The sequence below is a fragment of the Aethalodelphis obliquidens genome, unplaced genomic scaffold (genome assembly GCF_003676395.1).
Source record: "Aethalodelphis obliquidens isolate GAN/ISIS:26980383/991018 unplaced genomic scaffold, ASM367639v1 scaffold87, whole genome shotgun sequence".
Lineage (NCBI taxonomy): Eukaryota > Metazoa > Chordata > Mammalia > Artiodactyla > Delphinidae > Aethalodelphis > Aethalodelphis obliquidens.
The window spans coordinates 6,000,091-6,018,175 of record NW_020838031.1 but is presented as its reverse complement, the minus strand read 5'-3'; the positions used below and the strand labels follow the sequence as shown (position 1 = coordinate 6,018,175).

Genomic DNA, 18,085 nt, shown 5'->3' with positions numbered 1-18,085 from the left:
GACAAAGAGCCATTAAAAAACAAAAAGTGGGGGAAGCACACCCAGTGTCTTTCTCATCTCCTTGGTATTGCTTTTCCTCCAGTTTCTGCCGGCTTTGTGTGCATCCCAGTGCCTTCAGCTCTTTCTTTTTTTTAAATGTTTTGTCTACTGTTCATAATTGTTATCTATAGGAGAATTGGTCTTGATATCACTGGAAGCAGAACTCTGTTCATTTTTTTTAGGCGTCTTTTAAAATGTTTTTATATTTATTTCTTGGCTGTGTCGGGTCTTAGTTGTGGCACACGGGGTCTTAGTTGCGGCATGCGGGCTCTTTGTTGTGGCATGCTGGTTCCAGAGCCTGTGGGCTCAGTAGTTGCAGTGTGCGGGCTCCAGGATGTGTGGGCTCTGTAGTTGTGAACAGGCTCCAGGGCACATGGGCTCTGTAGTTGTGGTGCACAGCCTGTCTACTTGTGGCGCACGGGCTCAGTAGTTGCGCCACACGGACTTAGTTGCCCCGTGGCATATGGGATCTTAGTTCCCCGTCCAGAGATTGAACCAGCGTCCCCTGCATTACAAGTTGGATTCTTAACCACTGGACCACAGGGAAGTCCCCCTGTATTATTGTTAATGTTGGTTGTTACTAACAGGGTACAATGTTACAGTCAGCGATAAACACACAAATAAAGGTTAAATTTCTTGTTTGCAGTTTATCCTAGTCCTTTGTCCTCTAAAGAATTTATGTAGTTTGTAAATGTGCTTAATGACGTAAATATAAATATAAGAGAGGGAACACATCTTAGTGATGATTCCAGCCATTATGATTCCAGTGAGAAAAGCTTTGTCATGTTACTCAAGTATAGGAGTTCATATATTATTGTGGTTAAAGGTTTCATTGATATCGAAGCTCAAATAAGTAACTGGAATAGCAGTACTCTGAATTCCACTGTCAACCTTATCTAGAAATTAGGATCAATCTTGAATGTTTTTTGATACTTAATTTTCTTAGTAGATATAGTCTTTTCTTAAACTATTCATAATGTTTGAGTTGTCACTCAAGTTGTTTGGTTCAGATGTACAGTATTTTGGTCATGTTGATTTCACTTTTAGTTGCCATGTTTTTACCCAAGGAGAGGTTAATCTTTGTCCTCAAGGAAGGCCTAATCCCAGGTGGATCATAATGGGTTCACAGGGAGTCACGATGTAAAAAAATATTACCCTAGCCGTTGCCAAGAGCTGATGTTAATGGAAGAACTACGCTAACTCATTAACCCCCTTCATTCTGAACTTCTGCATGGTCTTGGTGGCTTTAACAGCAGCGTCCCCTGTGGCAAATCGGTGTCTAGAATAGGTGTGAGAACAGGGAAGTGTTCTTGCCCAAAACAAGAAGTAAGGGCCCAAAGCAAACAATAGACATAATGAGGATCAGTTCTCTTTTATGTTCCCTTTTTTGTTTTTGTTTGTTCTTCTAAAGGTTCTTTTTGAAGGGGGATTCCTGAGTACCTTTGTTCTATGTAGAAATCTGTGATCTTTCAGTTTATTCTTAACACTTTGCGGCTAAGCCTAATAAGTCGGCTTAATTTAACACCTTACACTTCCCCTAATGCTCCTCATTTCAAGGTGTCTTTTTTTTTTTTAAGGTTATCTGGATTATATTTAGTGTTTTAGAACTTCATGACAACTTTGATTATCTTCAGTAGCTTTATTTAATAACCATGATTGCACTAGAAAACCCGAATGATGCCTGAACCGCAGTAGAACAATGTTAGTGACTGTGGTCGGGGCCACTGAGAATTTAGCTGACCAACATGTAACTTGAAAACTTGCTGCATGTGCCGTGTCTGACATAGGGTATTTCTTCTTGTCTTTTTCCCCCCGATCTGTAGGAGGCCCTCTTCATTGCTCGCTTCAGTCCTCCGAGCTGTGGGGTGCAGGTGAACAAGCTGTGGTACAAGCCTGTGGAGCAGTTCATCTTACCAGAGGTACAGGCTGTAGTAAAGAGACTCTGGTCCCAGTGCAGGCTGCTGTCGGCCTGAGGATGTGCTTCCAGAGGCAGACACTGCATATTCTCCTGCCAGGACAGCTCTCCAGAGTGGTGGATGAGGCTACCAGCGGGGATGTACTGAGCTGTAGCACTCTGCATTCCTCCCTCCAGAGAGCTACATCGTACCCCAAAGGTTCCAAACCTCACTTTGAAAAGCGTTGCATGTTACCATGGTTTGTTTAGTGGAGTAGAGGACTGCATGAGTGCTCTAGTGACAAAGGATAGTAATAGGTGTGGTTGATAGAAAGACCAGGCACAGGTACCATTTGAGTAAATCAAATAGTTTGCTTATCTAAAGAATAGGGGGGTGGAGGGAAGTGCAAACAGGATAATGGCAAAGAGATCTGTCACATTTCCAAGATGAATAAAACTTCTCCAAGTAGTGGAAGATGTTTGAAAACATAACTCTTAGGTAGGGACCACCTCAGCTGCCAGGTGCCCTCATCAGCCCTGGAGTTAAGCCCAAATGTGTTTGTATTACACTGTGTATTACACAGCTGGACATGAACACATTGTTCATCCGTCAGCCTCAGCCTTTCCAGGCTATTGCAGTCTTGTCTGAGTACATTTCTGAACAGCATGCTTTGGAACCACAGTGTAGGGGTCAGTTTCCCGGTCATCTCTGGCGGTCACTTTAGATGAGCTCTAGTTGACAAGTTCCCCCGGTGACATGAACGCTGAATTAAGATGTGGAAGCTGGATGATTGACCAGCCCTGCTGGCTAACCAGGAAACATCTTTCTACCACCAGGCGTGTGGGTTGCTGTTCACATTTATGCAACAGCAAAGTCACACATTTTATAAGGTGCTGTGTATCTTTGGAGTTGAGTACAGGTAGTTAAACTTTGCATGTTAATTCTGTGACTGTTAAAGGGAGCTCCTTTGTTTCACCTATGGGTACCTCTGTTTAAAAGCATTTTACAGAAAAGCAAAACCAAAACATACTGGAAAAAATTTTCCAGTTTCTCAGTGTTATAAAAAAGACTGTAGTGACCATCCTTACACTCTGTTTTGTGTACATAACTGGTTATTTTCTTAGGATGAATTGTTGGTTCAAATTTCTGCACATTTTTGAGGCAGATAATTTCTTTCTGGAGGACAGTTTAGCAGTTTGTATCAATTTGAATAATCATCAACATTATATGAGAATGCCTATTTACCTATATGTATGACCTTTTAAAATTTCATATATGAACTTTCTTCCTTGTTAAATGAAGTATGTACCATCAAAGGTATCTCTTACTCTTAATTAAAAGTAGTGGCTCAACTAAGTAGTATTGGCCAAGTGTTGGATCTCAGTTTTTGAAGGAAGCTTCTCTTTGGTTTGTTTACTCATTGACTCAGAAAATATTTATTGAGAACTTAGTATATGCCAAGCACGGGGGCTATTTGAGACGTAGTACAAAGATCCCTGCCCTTAAAGCAGCTTATGTCCAAGTGAGGATAGAAGAGCCAGCACTGATATTCTGCTTAGCTTGCTGTGTCCCAGGCACAGCTGTAAGCAGATTTCCTGCACTGATTGGTCCGCTCCTTTAGGGTTGAAGAGAGTCATCGGTGAGAGTCCTGCCTTTCTACTCAGAACCAGCATGGGCAGAACCTCACTCAGACTCTGTGATTCCCAGGGGAGAGGAGTGTGACTCTGAGGGGACCAGGAGCACGAGTGCCGCGTTAGGTGCTCTCCAGAAAGGTCTGGAGCCTGCTGGAGGGTTGATTTTCACAGACCGCTCACGCGGGTTGGCACGAATAGGAAAGGAAAGGCTGCCACGCCTGGAAGGCAGCGTGGGCATCACGTTCGGGTGCAGGTGCCTGAGCAGCCGCCTGTGGGTGAGGTTGAGTCCCTCGCTGCCACTCGGTGGCTCTGTGACCTGGAGCAAGCTCCTTCGCCTCACTGCGTCTCTTCCCTCCTTTGTCAGAGGCCCCCAATTCAGAGGGTTACGCTAGGGCATAAATGATTTCCTAGATGGAGAACGTTTAAAACATGCCGCCACATGGTGAGCATTCGGTAAAGAAATGTGCGCTGGCTTCTTCACTGCTGGTCCTCCTCTGGACTTGTGGTTCTTCAAAAGCGGTGTCTCTTCCCCGGGCCGTTTGGCCCTAGGGGACACTTAGCAGTGTCTGGAGACAACCCCGTGTGGAGCAGCGCTGGCATCTTGTGGGCAGAGGCCAGGGATGTTTCGAACATCCCACATCATACAGGACACGTCCCCACAGCAGAGAATTATCTGGCCCCAGATGTCAGCGGTGCGCAGGTAGAGAAACTCCAAGAGGAAGGAGTCACAGTGTGGGGCAAGGAGAAAGAAGATAAGCTGTAATACTAACTTCAGGCTAATCACAGTCTCATGGCGCCTGCTCCATTATCTTGGTCAGCCTTGTAGAAAGAATTACAGTGTTTGATGAGTCCACAAAAAAACATTACTTTCTCTTAGAATGTCCATGTCCTTAGGAAATACATGCTGAAGTCAAGGTGAAATGTATTTTACTTTCAAGTGATTGAACAACAAAGAACAACAGAAAAGAACGTGTGTCTAGAGACAGAGATAAAGCACATGTGGCCAGGACTTCCCTGGCGCTCCAGTGGTTAAGGCGCCACGCTTCCACTGCAGGGGGTGCAGGTTTGATCCCTGGTCAGGGATTTAAGATCCCGCCTGTTGTGCGGCGCGGCCAAAAAGTTAAAAAAAAAGGCACATGTTGCCAAATGTTAACAGTTGGTGAGTCTAGGGGATTTGGGTGGTAATTTCAACTTCTGTAGGTTTGAAGCTTTTCAGAATAAAAATTAGGTTGGGGCAAGGAGCTGCCTTCCTTTCCAGTGTTCAGGATGGTATATATGGCAGTAGGTACTCAGGACGGAAAGGACTCAGCCAAGTCAGGTAGTGGCCGTTTCAGTTATTAAGACTTCTACTGGCTAAAGCCTTGTGATCTTTATTTCCCTTGATGCTTTAAGCTAAACTAGCTTTTGGTTTTTCATTACATCTGAATAACGTTTTTTCCTTCTATAAACGCAGTTATTTAATAGTGTCCGCATCTGGGGGAGTAGGATTATGGATGATTTTTATTTTCTTCTCTCTGTGTATCTATTTTCTAAATGTTCTGAAATAAATATATATTAGCTTTTATTAAAAGAAAAAAAACTTTTAAAGATAACATATTCTTTCCTTTTACACAAAATCCTATTTTTGTTGAAAACCTGTTTAATTTTATATAGATACTCATTTTTGCTGCCTCAAGCCTAATTGGGCTTATTTGCACAGAAAACATGATAGTGATGGATGGGTTTGCCTGCCTGCCTACCATCAGCAGAGTATGCCCGAAGAACAGATCGTTGATCCCAGTTGCGAGGGAGAAGTGGTTGATTTGTTCATCATCTTATTCCTTCCACACTTCACAGTCGGCTAGAGTAACGTCAGCAGTATGGCTTGTCAGCTAAGCAGGGCTCTTGCACTGTTTTCGTCGTGTGACTCACTAAAGCATAAATCTCACTGGGGGTCACAAATTTAAATGGAGACTGCTGTGTGTTTCTTTTAAAATATTTATTTCTCTAATTTCATATTTCTCTTAGTGCACCCGAAACCTGAAACTAATTTCAATAAAAAGACTATTTTCATTCAACGCGAGTCACTAGAGACAGTATTGTTAGTATCATGGGTACTTATATACTTATTTTTTATGAAAGTTGAAATTCTTTAGAGGTAGTCATTTCTCCAATCCACAAGAAATCGTTAACAGTTACAGGTACAAAAGTACTGTGTATGTTTAAGCTACTCTGTTGGTTTGGATGACGAGTTAGAAATAGGACACAGAAGAGTGGACAGCACAGGTTGCACATAGCTCACTTACGTTATGGGTGAGAGGACTGATGAGAGCTCATTTTTCCAGCCTACACCGTGCTGTTCTTTCCTACCTTTTCCTTTGGTTTTATGATTTTAGCAGGGAGTTGCCATAAAGAAGCTGTTTCGCATACGCAGAGATTCCTGGCTTTGTGATTACTCTGTATGAGAGTAGAAAGTAGGCATGGGAGAGAAGTGGGGAATAGAAATTTAACTGTGCCATGGAGCAGCTGCAGGGGAGGTGGAGAAGGTAGAACCCCTCCCTCCTCTCATAACAAAAACAGCTGGTTATCAGTTGAGTGAATAAAAAAGCAGGATCACTTTTTGGGCCAATGAGTTTTTCTGGTAATTACTCAGTTTAGTCACCATTGTTGATGTTATATCACAACCCAGTCAAACAAAATGGAGTTGGGTGCCGGGCAGAGTACAGGTGCCAAGGGTCAGTTGACTGGACTGGACAGAGAATTACTTGATTTGTCATCATATTTGCCAGATTTGTAGTTTCAAGGTGAAGCTTTTCTGAGGTCACTATAGCTTTTACTTTGGTATGGTTCGTTTGGAACTATAATTGCAAAGATTCCCAGTGACCTAACTGCCACCTCCAGGGGACACTTACCTGGAGTCCTTACCCTAGTTGACTGCGGTTTTCTCTTAGCTTATATGATATGCATTCTTCTGGTTCAGCTTAATCTGGCCCAGTCCTTCTTCCCAGTACATAACTTCATTATCTCCTCTTTCGTTTTCCCCTTAAACGTTAATCATTAGGATCTGATACCCAGCCTTCTGTTTATTTTACTCATTCTTCCTAGACAGTTTCATCTATTACCACCTGTTTACTGCAGCCCAGATTTCTTATGAACTCCATACACACTTCAGCCACCTACTGAACTCCTCCACTTGGGATGTCCCCTGGGCGTTCTATGGTGATAGCATCTCCAGCCCACCCATTCTCATCTCCTCCTGTATTTTCAGTCTTGGGTCATAGTATCTCCTTTTTCTCAGGCACCCAAACCAGAATCGTGGGCTTTAATCCTCAATTCTCATATCCAAGCACTCACTACGTCCTATCATCTCTTTCTCTGAAACTTATTTGGTATCAGTCCTTCCAAACTTTGTCACTATTAAAGTTTTAGAAGAAAGTAAAGTATCCCAAGGGGAAGAGGTCGTTGTTGCCAGGAGAAAGACACATGATTAACCCAAAGCAGCCTCACACAGTCGAGGGTCTAGGACTTAGCTTTTGGGTCCTAATGCTGACCTTGTGGAGTGTATAAACCAGAATGTCTATTGATTCATGTTTGATGGGTGTTAGCTCATTAGAGTGGTTTGAATTCTTGTGGCCACCAGCTAGGAACCTCCTTCCTGATATGACAAGGCACCTAAAAAACAATCTGAACTGTACTTGGTTCGGGCATTGAATTTGATTACAGCAATGGGAGGTGGTGGGTGTTTTTGAGAGCTGCCTCATTCAGGTAGGATGTGACCAGAGTGCTTTATATCTTCCAATTATTCTATCTCCCCTTAGACATTGCTACTTGTTGCCAAAATTCTCTCTTAGACCAGCTTTCCTATAGTGTTTTAAGGTATTGATTTTTACTAATTAAGCTTCAACCTTAGAGCTCTTCCCAGTTATTGTTTCTTTTACTTGAAGAATTTAATTAGTTCAACTCAGAGGGCAGTTTCTTTAAATTTATTTATTTATTTATTTGAGATATAATTGACATACAACATTATATTAGCTTCAGGTATACAATAAAATGATTCAGTATACGTATTTGTTGCAAAATGATCAACACAAGTCTAGTTAATATCCATCACCAGACATAGTTACAAATTTTTCTTATGATGAGAACTTTTTAAGATCTCTCTTAGGGGCTTCCCTGATGGCGCAGTGGTTAAGAATCCGCCTGCCAGTGCAGGGACATGGGTTCGAGCCCTGGTCCGGGAAGATCCCACATGCCGCGGAGCAGCTGAGCCCACGAGCCACAACTACTGATCCTACATGCCACAACTACTGAAGCCCACGTGCCACAACTACTGAAGTGCGCGCGCCTAGAGCCCATGCTCCGCAACAAGAGAAGCCACTGCAATGAGAAGCCTGTGCACCGCAAAGAGTAGCCCCAGCTCGCCACAACTAGAGAAAGCCCACGTGCAGCAATGAAGACCCAATGCAGCCAAAAATATATATATAAATAAATAAATTTATTAAAAAAGAAAAATCTACTCTTAGCAACTTTCAAATATACAATACAGTATTATTAACTATAGTCACCAGGCTGTACATTACATCCCCAAGACTTATTTTTTTGTAAGCAGAAGTTTGCACCTTTCGATCACCTTCACTCGTTTTAGCCACCTCCCACCACCCACCTCTAGCAACCACCCATCTGTTCTCTGTATCTATGAATTCAGTTCTTTTTGTTTATTTTAGATAAGTGAGATCCTTACGGTATTTGTCTTTTTCTGTCTGACTTATTTCACTTAGTGTTATGCCCTTGGGGTTCATTCGTGTTGTCACAAATGGCAAGATTTCATTCTTTTTAATGGCTAGTAATATTCCATTGTATATAGATGCCATATTTTCTTTATCCATTCATTCACTGACGAACACTTAGGTTGCTTACATGTCTTGGCTATTGTAAATAATGCTGCAGGGAGCATGGGGGTGCATATATCTTTTCGAGTTAGTGTTTTCATTTCCTTTGGATGAGTACCCAGAAGTGGAATTGCTGGATCATATGCTAGTTCTATTTTTAATTTTTTGAGGAACCTCCAAACGTTTTTCTGTAGTGGCTGCCTCAGTTTACATTCTCATCAACAGTGCACAAGGGTTCCGTTTTCTACACATCCTTGCCAACACTTGTTATTTCTTTTTTTCAGTACTAGCTGTTCTAACATATATGAGGCGATATCTCATTGTGGTTTTGATTTGCATTTCCCTTATGATTAGTGATGTTGAGCATCTTTGCATGTACCTGTTCACCACCCGTATGTCTTCTTTAGGGAAATGTCTATTCAGATACTCTGCCCATTTTTTAAAACTGGCTTCTTTGGCTTTTTGTTATTGAGTTGTTTGAGTTCTTTATATATTTTGGATATTAACTCTTTATCAGATACATGATTTTGCAAATATTTTCTCCCTTTCAGTAGGTTGCCTTTTCCTTTTGTTGATAGTTTCCCCTGCTGTGCAGAGCTTTTTAGTTTGCTATAGTACTACTTGTTTATTTTTGTTGCCTTTGCTTTTGGTATCAAATCCAAAAAATCATACCCCGAGACGGATGTCAAGTAGCTTACTGCTTATGTTTTCTTACAGGAGTTTCCTGGTGTCAGGTCTTATGTTCAAGTTTTTTTAACACATTTGAGTTGATTTTTGTGTATGGCATAAGTTAGTGGTCCAGTTTCGTTCATGTTAAGCACGTGGCTGTCCAGTTTTCCCAACACCATTTGTGGAAGAGACTGTCCTTTCCCTGTTGTATATTCTTGGCCCCTTTGTTGTGAATTAATTGACCACATATGCGTGGGTTTATGTCGGTGCTCTATTCTGTTCCACTGATCTATGTGTATGTTTTTTTGCCAACACCATATTGTTTTGATTACTGTAGCTTTGTAATATAGTTTGAAATCAGGAAGCATGATGCTTCCTACTTTGTTCTTCTCTCTCTAGGTTGCTTTGGCTATTTGGGATCTTTGATTCTATACAAATTTTAGGATTGTTTGTTCTATTTCTGTAAGAAATGCCATTGGTATTTTGATAGGGATTGCACTGAATCTGTAGATTGCTTTGTGTAATATGGACATTTTAACAAGTTTTAATTCTTCCAATCTATGATCATGGAATATCTTTCCATTTATTTGTGAATGGATAAAGAAGATGTGGCACATATATATAATGGAATATTACTCAGCCATAAAAAGAAACAAAATTGAGTTATTTTTAGTGAGGTGGATGGACCTAGAATCTGTCATACAGAGTGAAGTAAGTCAGAAAGAGAAAAACAAATACTGTATGCTAACTATATATATATATAGAATCTAAAAAAAAAAAAAGTTCTGAAGGACCTAGGGGCAGGACAGGAATAAAGATGCAGACGTAGAGAATGGACTTGAGGACACAGGGAGGGGGAAGGGTAAGCTGGGACGAAGTGAGAGAGTGGCATGGACTTATATATACTAACAAATGTAAAATAGATAGCTCGTGGGAAGCAGCCGCATAGCACAGGGAGATCAGCTCGGTGCTTTGTGTCCACCTAGAGGGTGGGATAGGGAGGGTGGGAGGGAGACGCAAGAGGGAGGAGATAGGGTGATACATATATATATGTATAGCTAATTGACTTTGTTATAAAGCAGAAACTAACACACCATTGTAAAGCAATTATACTCCAATAAAGATGTTTAAAAATAAATAAAATAATTCTGAAAGAACATTCTTAGTATATAAAATATACAGTATTAATTTATTAAAGCTTACACAGATTAATAAGAAAAATATAACTCAGTAGCTAAATGGCAAAGAAGCATGACAAGGCAATTCCCAGAAGAGACTACAATTCATAAACATCATTAGAAATCAAAAGAAACACCAATTAAATGAGGAACCGTTTCTTTAAATCTACTAAATTAGCTTAACTTCTTTTACTAATATCCCATACTGGGAAGAGGACAATGCAACTGGTATTCTTATAAATTGCTAATGACCCTACAGGTAGAATTTGTTTTTGAAAAGCAGTTTGGCAGTGGGTACCAAAATCCAAAGTATCTCTATTCCTGTCCCAGTAATTTCACCTCTCGGAATTTATTTTAAATAAAAAACAAAGTATTGGGGAAAAATAAACATTTACACCAAAACACGCCTCACATTATTTTAGTAGCTATTTGGTAGTATCCAGATGTCCAACGGTAGGGAGATGTCTGAGTGAATCAGGATGCATTCACTCAGCAGTATGGCTACAAGTACTTGAAAAAGAGCAGTTGTAACAGCAGCAGTCGCATAAGGAAATGCCTTTGATGCAATGGGAAATGACAGCAGCATGTAAAACTGTCTATAAGGTCTTTGTAACTATTGTTTTAGATGTGCTCTAAGATATACACCAAAATGTTAGCATTGGCATCTTAGCGCGCAGTAAAAGTTTTAACCAATGTGTCTTAGAAAAAATAAACTCTTCTCTAGAAACTTACTTAAAATCTAAATGACAGCAATAAAGAAACCGACTCACTGTTCATCTTTCCACAAAAGAGCTTTGAAGGTACAATCGTGTGGGAGAGCCAAGACCTCCAGGGCCTTGTGTCAAGGAATCTCCACAAAGTGACAGTCAATGACGGGGGAGGAGTTCTCAGAGTCATCACAGTAAGTCATTCATTTTTAAAGGTTGTTTAGCACACCTTAGCATTTTTTAATATGTAAAAGTGTTTTTAAGTTTATTTTTACATCAACTCATATGGAACAATGAATCTTATGTATTTTAGAACATATACACTAGAAAATGTTGAGGCACCACATAGTAAAGATGAAAAACTCAAATGTTGTATGATTTTGTAACTTCAACCTTAGTAAATATATAGTTTTGCCTTAAGTCTAGTGCATTGTACAGAGTGCGATGTTTTATTTCTTCATAGTTTTTGTTAATGTTCTTTTAAGTTCACTTACTCTATAGTATTCAGAATATTCACTATCTCACCTTGATAGTATGATGTCAGTTACAATACTATAGATAAAAGTATTAGAAAGTAAGGTTGAGTATTCACTTTCGTTTATGTTGGGATTTGTGACTTTGTTTTCATTTGCCAAATTTTTTAAAAATTTGAAACAGTTTGACAATAAATTTCTCAAAGTGTAGGATGAAAAAGAAGGTGTAGGCAAACTTAAAATGGTGAACTTTAAGTAAACAAGTGGTATATGTGCTGATGTCAGACAGAATTGTTCTCCTTGATGCTCTAATCTAATTAGGAAAGCACCTGGCATTTAAGGTCACAAGCTTAGTACATTCCATTAAATATTAACCTAATTCACATAAATTAATACCTGAATTTGAAATGAAAATCATGTGGTTTGTTATTACACGTTCAGAAAACATCTACTGCACACTGTGAGCCAGGCACAGTCATGGGCAAAACAGGCCCATTACTGGCCCACAGTGGAATTTATAGTCCAGTGAAGGGAAAAGACACTAGACAGACAGACCCCACAAATTCATGTGTAATTACAACCTTAGCCTTGTAGGCCATGTATCAGATTTCATTCTTGGTTATGAAAAGTCCTTTATTTAAGACACAGTGTTTTACGGATTTATAGTTTTTTTTCTTTCCTTATTTTCAAAGCAAGTGCCTTTAATATCTTGCCTCCTTTTCTGTGTATGAAACTTAAAAATATCCAAAACATGCCAGAATTCTATACTGCTCAGTTGGTTGCACAAAAGGAAATCAGTTTACTTCTGAATTGAGGGCTAGATTTAAATGTAAAGACTCAAGTGATCTGCTCTGGGAGTGAATATGGTTGCGGAGGGCAGTGATGGCTTAAACACTCAGCTAACCTAAAAAAAAGTCAGATAACTTAGTAGCCTATTCTAAGAAACCCATGTAGAGCTGGAAGTTTTCCTAAGTCTCGCTGCCTTGCCAGCAAGTAATCATGTCGGAAAAAGTTTAAAGACAAAATAAAAGCCAAGCTGTGACCTTTCAGACAGAAGTTAATAAACATAAAGTACTGTTAAGTAAACAAGCCAAAACAGTATAGATTGTACAATTAAAAGAAGAGTGTGCAATCTTTTGTAGACGTACAAGGTTGGAATCTGTAGCGCTCACCTTTAGAGATTTCCTCCACATTCAGCTACAAACCATATTCTGAATTGAATGGCAATTTTCCCACAACCACTGCAGAACACTGTCTCTCAACTGGCCTTATTAAAACATTGCTTTGTACAGGGACAGCTCTGCTAGAAGGATCTGTTCAAAGAGGACTACCCAGGCAGTAAGCCCTCTTGACCACCCGTCAAGAAGAAATGCTGTAAACATGCTGAGGTGTGGCTGTGACAATCCCATCCAGCCCGCAGCAGCTGGATCGCTGGTAGGGTGTTAAGTTGGGGTGGAACACATAGAGGTGAGGCCCCTCACTTTGAGTAAGGGCCTGGGGTAACCTGTGAGGTAAAAGAGGTAAATCTCGTAATAACCAAAGATGCCCCACACCTTAGCGGTAGAGGGGGCTGTTGTTGGCTGTTGGTGCAGTGGGCACCTTCAGCATCAGTCATCAGTACGGCTCGGGCTGAACTGTGTGCTTAGAGGGCTTGTCTCTGCATGGTAGCTGTCACTTTGAAATGTGCTTGGGTGTATTTGAACTCATGGGCATTTTCAATCTCCACGAAATCAGAGGTGGTTATAATTTTTTTTAAGTGGTGGAGTTCGGATGTAAAAGAAAATTGGTCTTGGTAATAGTGTTGGTAGCAAGTTCAAGAATACGTGATTCTGTGTAGGCTGGAATTCTCAACACTAATCCGTAGATTACTGTGTGTACCTGATCTTGGACTAGACGACAAAACTAGAATGCTGATGTCATCCTGACAGCGTAAGTCTAGTGCATCAGCATCTTAGATGGATTTATGTGCTGTGGCGTCACATTATGAATTGTGCCAAATCAGTTTTCAAATATAAGAAATGTGTTCTTAGTAATAAAACACCAAGCACTTCTATTCTGGTTTCTTTCAGGCTGGGGAGGGTGCCTTGCCTCATGAATTCATGGAAGGTGTGGAGGGAGTTGCAGGTGGCTTTATTTATACTATTCAGGGTAAGTCAACTGGTTAAAAGTTGAAAAACATACTGAATCTCGCCTACCTCATCTTCATACTTTTGACATCAAAGGTAATCTTTTCTTTTTTTTTGGTCATTAAAAATAGTAGCTCTATTGCTACATAATTCACATACCATATACTTTACCCTTTTAAAGTATTTGATCAATGGCTTTCAATGTATTCAGAGCTCTCCAGCCCTCTCCACCACCCCAAAAAGAAGTGGCTGTTTGTTTTCTTGAGTGACGCTCCTGAAAACATCCACATCAATGAATTCCTGGATCAGTGATCTCTAAGAAAAGCTACTGTTGATGCGGTTGCTCTTGGTCACGTGTCCTGATCACCACCTACGGAACAAAGGTGCCTAGTAGTGCACCATCTGGCTTCTCAAAGCTCTGCAGATCATGGATTCCTATAAAAGAATTAGGACACAGCTTCCCTGAAGGCACACAGTGACTTGGGGAAAGCAGAGGCCGTATTCTGAGAGGCAGGTCTTCAGGGGTCTCCCTATTTTAATAGTGCAGGGTTGAGGATGGGGCAGACCCTCTGTTTGAGGCCACTACAGGTAGTCTGAAGATGTGAATGGGCTGTGGCTTTTTTCAATTTCTAGCATCTTTATTTATACAGTATTTCCTCATAGAAGTATTTCTAACATCACCCCTAAGGGTAGGCTGGAATAGGTACAGGTTTTACCCACAAACCTGCCATTAAAAATAGAGATTTAAAATTTATGGATCCTTAATTTTAGTCCAGAGATTTTTCATAAAACTGTGAGACCACTCTGCTAGGGAAGGTATGGACTCAGCTCACAGGGGCTAATGGCTTAGCCCTGGGGAGGACTCAGATCGGGAGGTCAGGCCAGTTTCGTAAAACAGCTCACACTGGGGGGCCGGGTACAGATGTTACACACCATCTGACTTCATGTCTAGCGACTTCCTTTCTTTCGCCAGTTAACTCATGTATGTACCATCAAGAGCCTTTAAAAACTTGAGGGGCCCTTGAGACTTCTGGCACTAAACTGTTCTACAAGGAGCAACTACTGTACCCTAAACAACTGTTTGTCTTAAGTTTTCTCTCACTGAGGCTAAAGGATTAAGGTCTGGGTGAGGAAAACTCCTTTCAAACGAGAGAAATAACTCAAGTGTTAGGCTAAAGGAATTAAATGAATAGATTTTTCTTCTCCTGTACTGGATATATCTGAAAATCTGACTACAGTTTTTTAAAATCTGAGGATCTACGTGCTATTCAGAAGAGTCACATGGTACACAAATTCTCAAATTTTGTTGGGCATTAGCATCTCTGGCTGGGCCCTACCTCAAGCCTACAGAGTTAAAAATCTTCAGGATTGGAGCTCAGATACCTGTATTTTAATAAGCTCCCTAGATGGGTTTGATGCCTCCAAAGTTTGAGAGGCCATAAACCACATGATTCTTGTAAATGGCACCTAGACGGATGATCAGATTTAAAACACACACAGAGGGACTTCCCTGGTGGTGCAGTGGTTAAGAATTCGCCTGCCAGCAGAGGGGACATGGGTTCGAGTCCTGGTCCGGGAAGATCCCACATGCTGCAGAGCAACTAAGCCCGTGCGCCACAACTAGTGAGCCTGCGTTCTACAGCCCATGAGCCACAACTACTGAGCCCACGTACCACAGGTACTGAAGCCCACGTGCCTAGAGCCTGTGCTCTGCAACAAGAGAGGCCACCACAGTGAGAAGCCCACGCACTGCAACAAAGAGTAGCCCCCGCTCGCCGCAACTAGAGAAGGTCCATGTGCAGCAACAAAGACCCATCGCAGCCAAAAAAAACCCAACACGCACACAGATCTATTACTTTATACTCGTGTTTTTCAGATATATGCAGAATAAACCAACACGTACAATTTGTTAATGAAAAAGCCTGTATTTCTGCTCGTATCTTGTTATCATCCATTTCCTATTGCTGCAATTTTATAACACTTTCACTTTCGTTCAAGTGTTAAATCGTGTATATTTATCCTTATCGTTAAAGTGAAAGGACGTTAGAGGAGAGTGTAAAAGTTGAAAGGGACCCGAGGTTATTTAGGCCTGTGTTTTTCAAAGGGTTGTTTGTGGTCCACCTGCATCAAAGTTACAGGAAGTCACAGGTTAGAAATACAGATTCCTGGGCTCTACCCAAGACCTGCTGGATTTTTAGGCTTGGGGCCTAGGAATCTGTATTTCGGTAAGCAATCCTGAGAACCACAGACGTAGTCCAGCTCCTCCTTTTACAGATGAGAATGCTGAGGCCCAGAAACGTGTGACTTGTCCATTACCTCACCAACAGTGGCAGAGGTAGAAATCAGACACAGGCCCTCAGCCCCCATGCCCAGTCTTGTTGTTCACAGTCACAGAGCGGAGGGCTGGATTACGTCTCGGTTTCTCTCCCCGACCCCTCAGCCACTCACTTGTTTAGTTTTCAGAAATTTTCTAATTTGAGACAGCTGAGAAAATCCTGCGCTAGTGATAGGATTGCTGCCTTATTTGAGGACAGTCCTGCACAGATGTGACAAACGATCCATTAGCTTGTAAGGTGGTAATTAAAATGTCTTTTAAACACATTGGTCATAAGTTTTATTATAAAATATCATAAACCAAAAATAGTGCTATAAGAAACACCCATGTACTTGTTGCTCAGAATTAACAGATGTTTGTATTTTGTCACATTTGCTTCCTTTCTTTGTTTTCAGAGAAATAAGGCATTATAGATACAGTTGAAGCCTCTTCTCTCCCAGTACTTCCTACCCCGTTCCTCTCCCTTCCCCTTGGACAGGAGACCACTGTCCTGAAACTCATGTGTACCCTTCCCATTCTTATTTTTCTATTTTCTACTACATGCATGTGTATACAACTTTTAATAACATACAGTTTTGATTAAAGTATTTTATAATTTATATCTGTGGTATCACATTGTATATATCAATTGGCAAGATACTGTTTCTCAGCATTATTTTTTAGTGCCATTCCTCTCAACATCCAAGATTAGGTTAATTTTTTTTTAATTTATTTTACTGAAGTATAGTTGATTTACAATGTTGTTACTTTCTGCTGTACAGCAAACCAATTCAGTTATATATATATATATACACACACACATTCTTTTTCCCATTCCTTTCCATAATGGTTCATCACAGGATACTGAATATAGTTCCCTGTGCGCTACAGTAGGACCTTGTTATTTATCCATCCTATAGATAATAGTTCACGTCTGCTAATCCCAAACTCTCAATCCATCCCCTCTTCCCCACCCCGCCAGCCCTGGCAACCACAAGTCTGTTTGTTCTGTGTCTGTGAATCTGTTTCCGTTCTGTAGATGAGTTCATTTGTGTCATATTTTAGATTCCACATATAAGTGATACCATATGATATTTGTCTCTTTCTGATTTACTTAATATGATAATCTCTAGTTCCATCCATGTTGCTGCAAATGGCATTTCATTCTTTTTTATGGCTAATATTCCTGTGTGTGTGTGTGTGTATACGTGTATACACCCCCCCATCTTTATCCATTCATCTGTTGATGGACATTTAGGTCGTTTCCACGTCTTGGCTGTTGTAAATAGTGCTGCTATGCAGGTTAATTTTTTTAACTGCTGTATTCCATTATGTGAACATACCACAGTTTAACCATTCTCCTATTGGTGGGTATTTAGGCTGGTTCCATTTTTTCACTGTCACAATGCTGCCATAAATACCCTTGTGAGTGTGTAAAATAGTGTCTCTGGGGATATATCTACAAGTGGACTTGGCGAGTCAAACAGTGCACACATCTTCAGCCTAACTAGGTATTGCTGAGTTGCTCCCCACAGTGAGTGTAGCCCTTTATTCTCCCACCAGCAATGTGTGGGCGTTCACATTTCCCTACTTCAGAGTTCCTAACTGTGTTGTTAGGTTACCTTGGGAGGAGGGTTAATGCAATAACGTTACAAGTTCTGGCTCTTAAGTTTGTAATAGCCTTTTCCTTCAGCTCTCTTTTCCTTCTTAGAAGGTGATGCTCTCTTAAAAAATCTTCATTCTCGCCCTCGAAGACTTCTTGATCATATAAGTAATCTCCACGAGGAGGATGCCTTACTGGAGGAGGAAAGCAGCCTCTATGATGATATTGTGTTTGTGGATGTTGTTGACACTTACCGAAACGTTCCTGCAAAATTATTGAACTTCTATAAATGGTAGGTTATAAAAATGTTGGGTAGGTATTGTTTTATTTTTCTTTTGATGTAGAAACAATTTATCAAATCACTGAGATTTTTTAAAAAACACAGAAACCTAAGAGCACTGTGCACCTGGGATGTGATCTATTGTATCCTGGTTCTTTGTGAGGACTGATCTTCTAAAATGCTGCCGCTTTACTATTTCGATGAGCTGATACATAATGTGAACACTATTAATGTATCAAAAACAAACAAGGCAAAAGTTGATTCACTTTGAGTCATTCCTACTGGCATAGTTGTCTTGA

At 40.7% G+C, this 18,085-nt stretch overlaps 1 protein-coding gene across 4 annotated transcripts in view; it reads left to right on the top strand.

Annotated features, from left to right (window-relative positions):
* The window catches only part of B3GALNT2 (beta-1,3-N-acetylgalactosaminyltransferase 2), a 58,324-nt gene that overhangs the window by 32,551 nt on the left and 7,688 nt on the right, over positions 1–18,085 (top strand). For 3 of the 4 annotated variants that reach the window (XM_027093975.1, XM_027093972.1, XM_027093974.1), the window contains 4 exons: positions 1,863–1,958; positions 11,074–11,184; positions 13,533–13,611; positions 17,615–17,798. In XM_027093975.1, coding sequence (XP_026949776.1) covers positions 1,863–1,958; positions 11,074–11,184; positions 13,533–13,611; positions 17,615–17,798 — 470 coding nt within the window. The remainder of the gene's footprint in view (positions 1–1,862; positions 1,959–11,073; positions 11,185–13,532; positions 13,612–17,614; positions 17,799–18,085) is intronic. The other variant, XM_027093973.1, reaches the window with a different exon arrangement.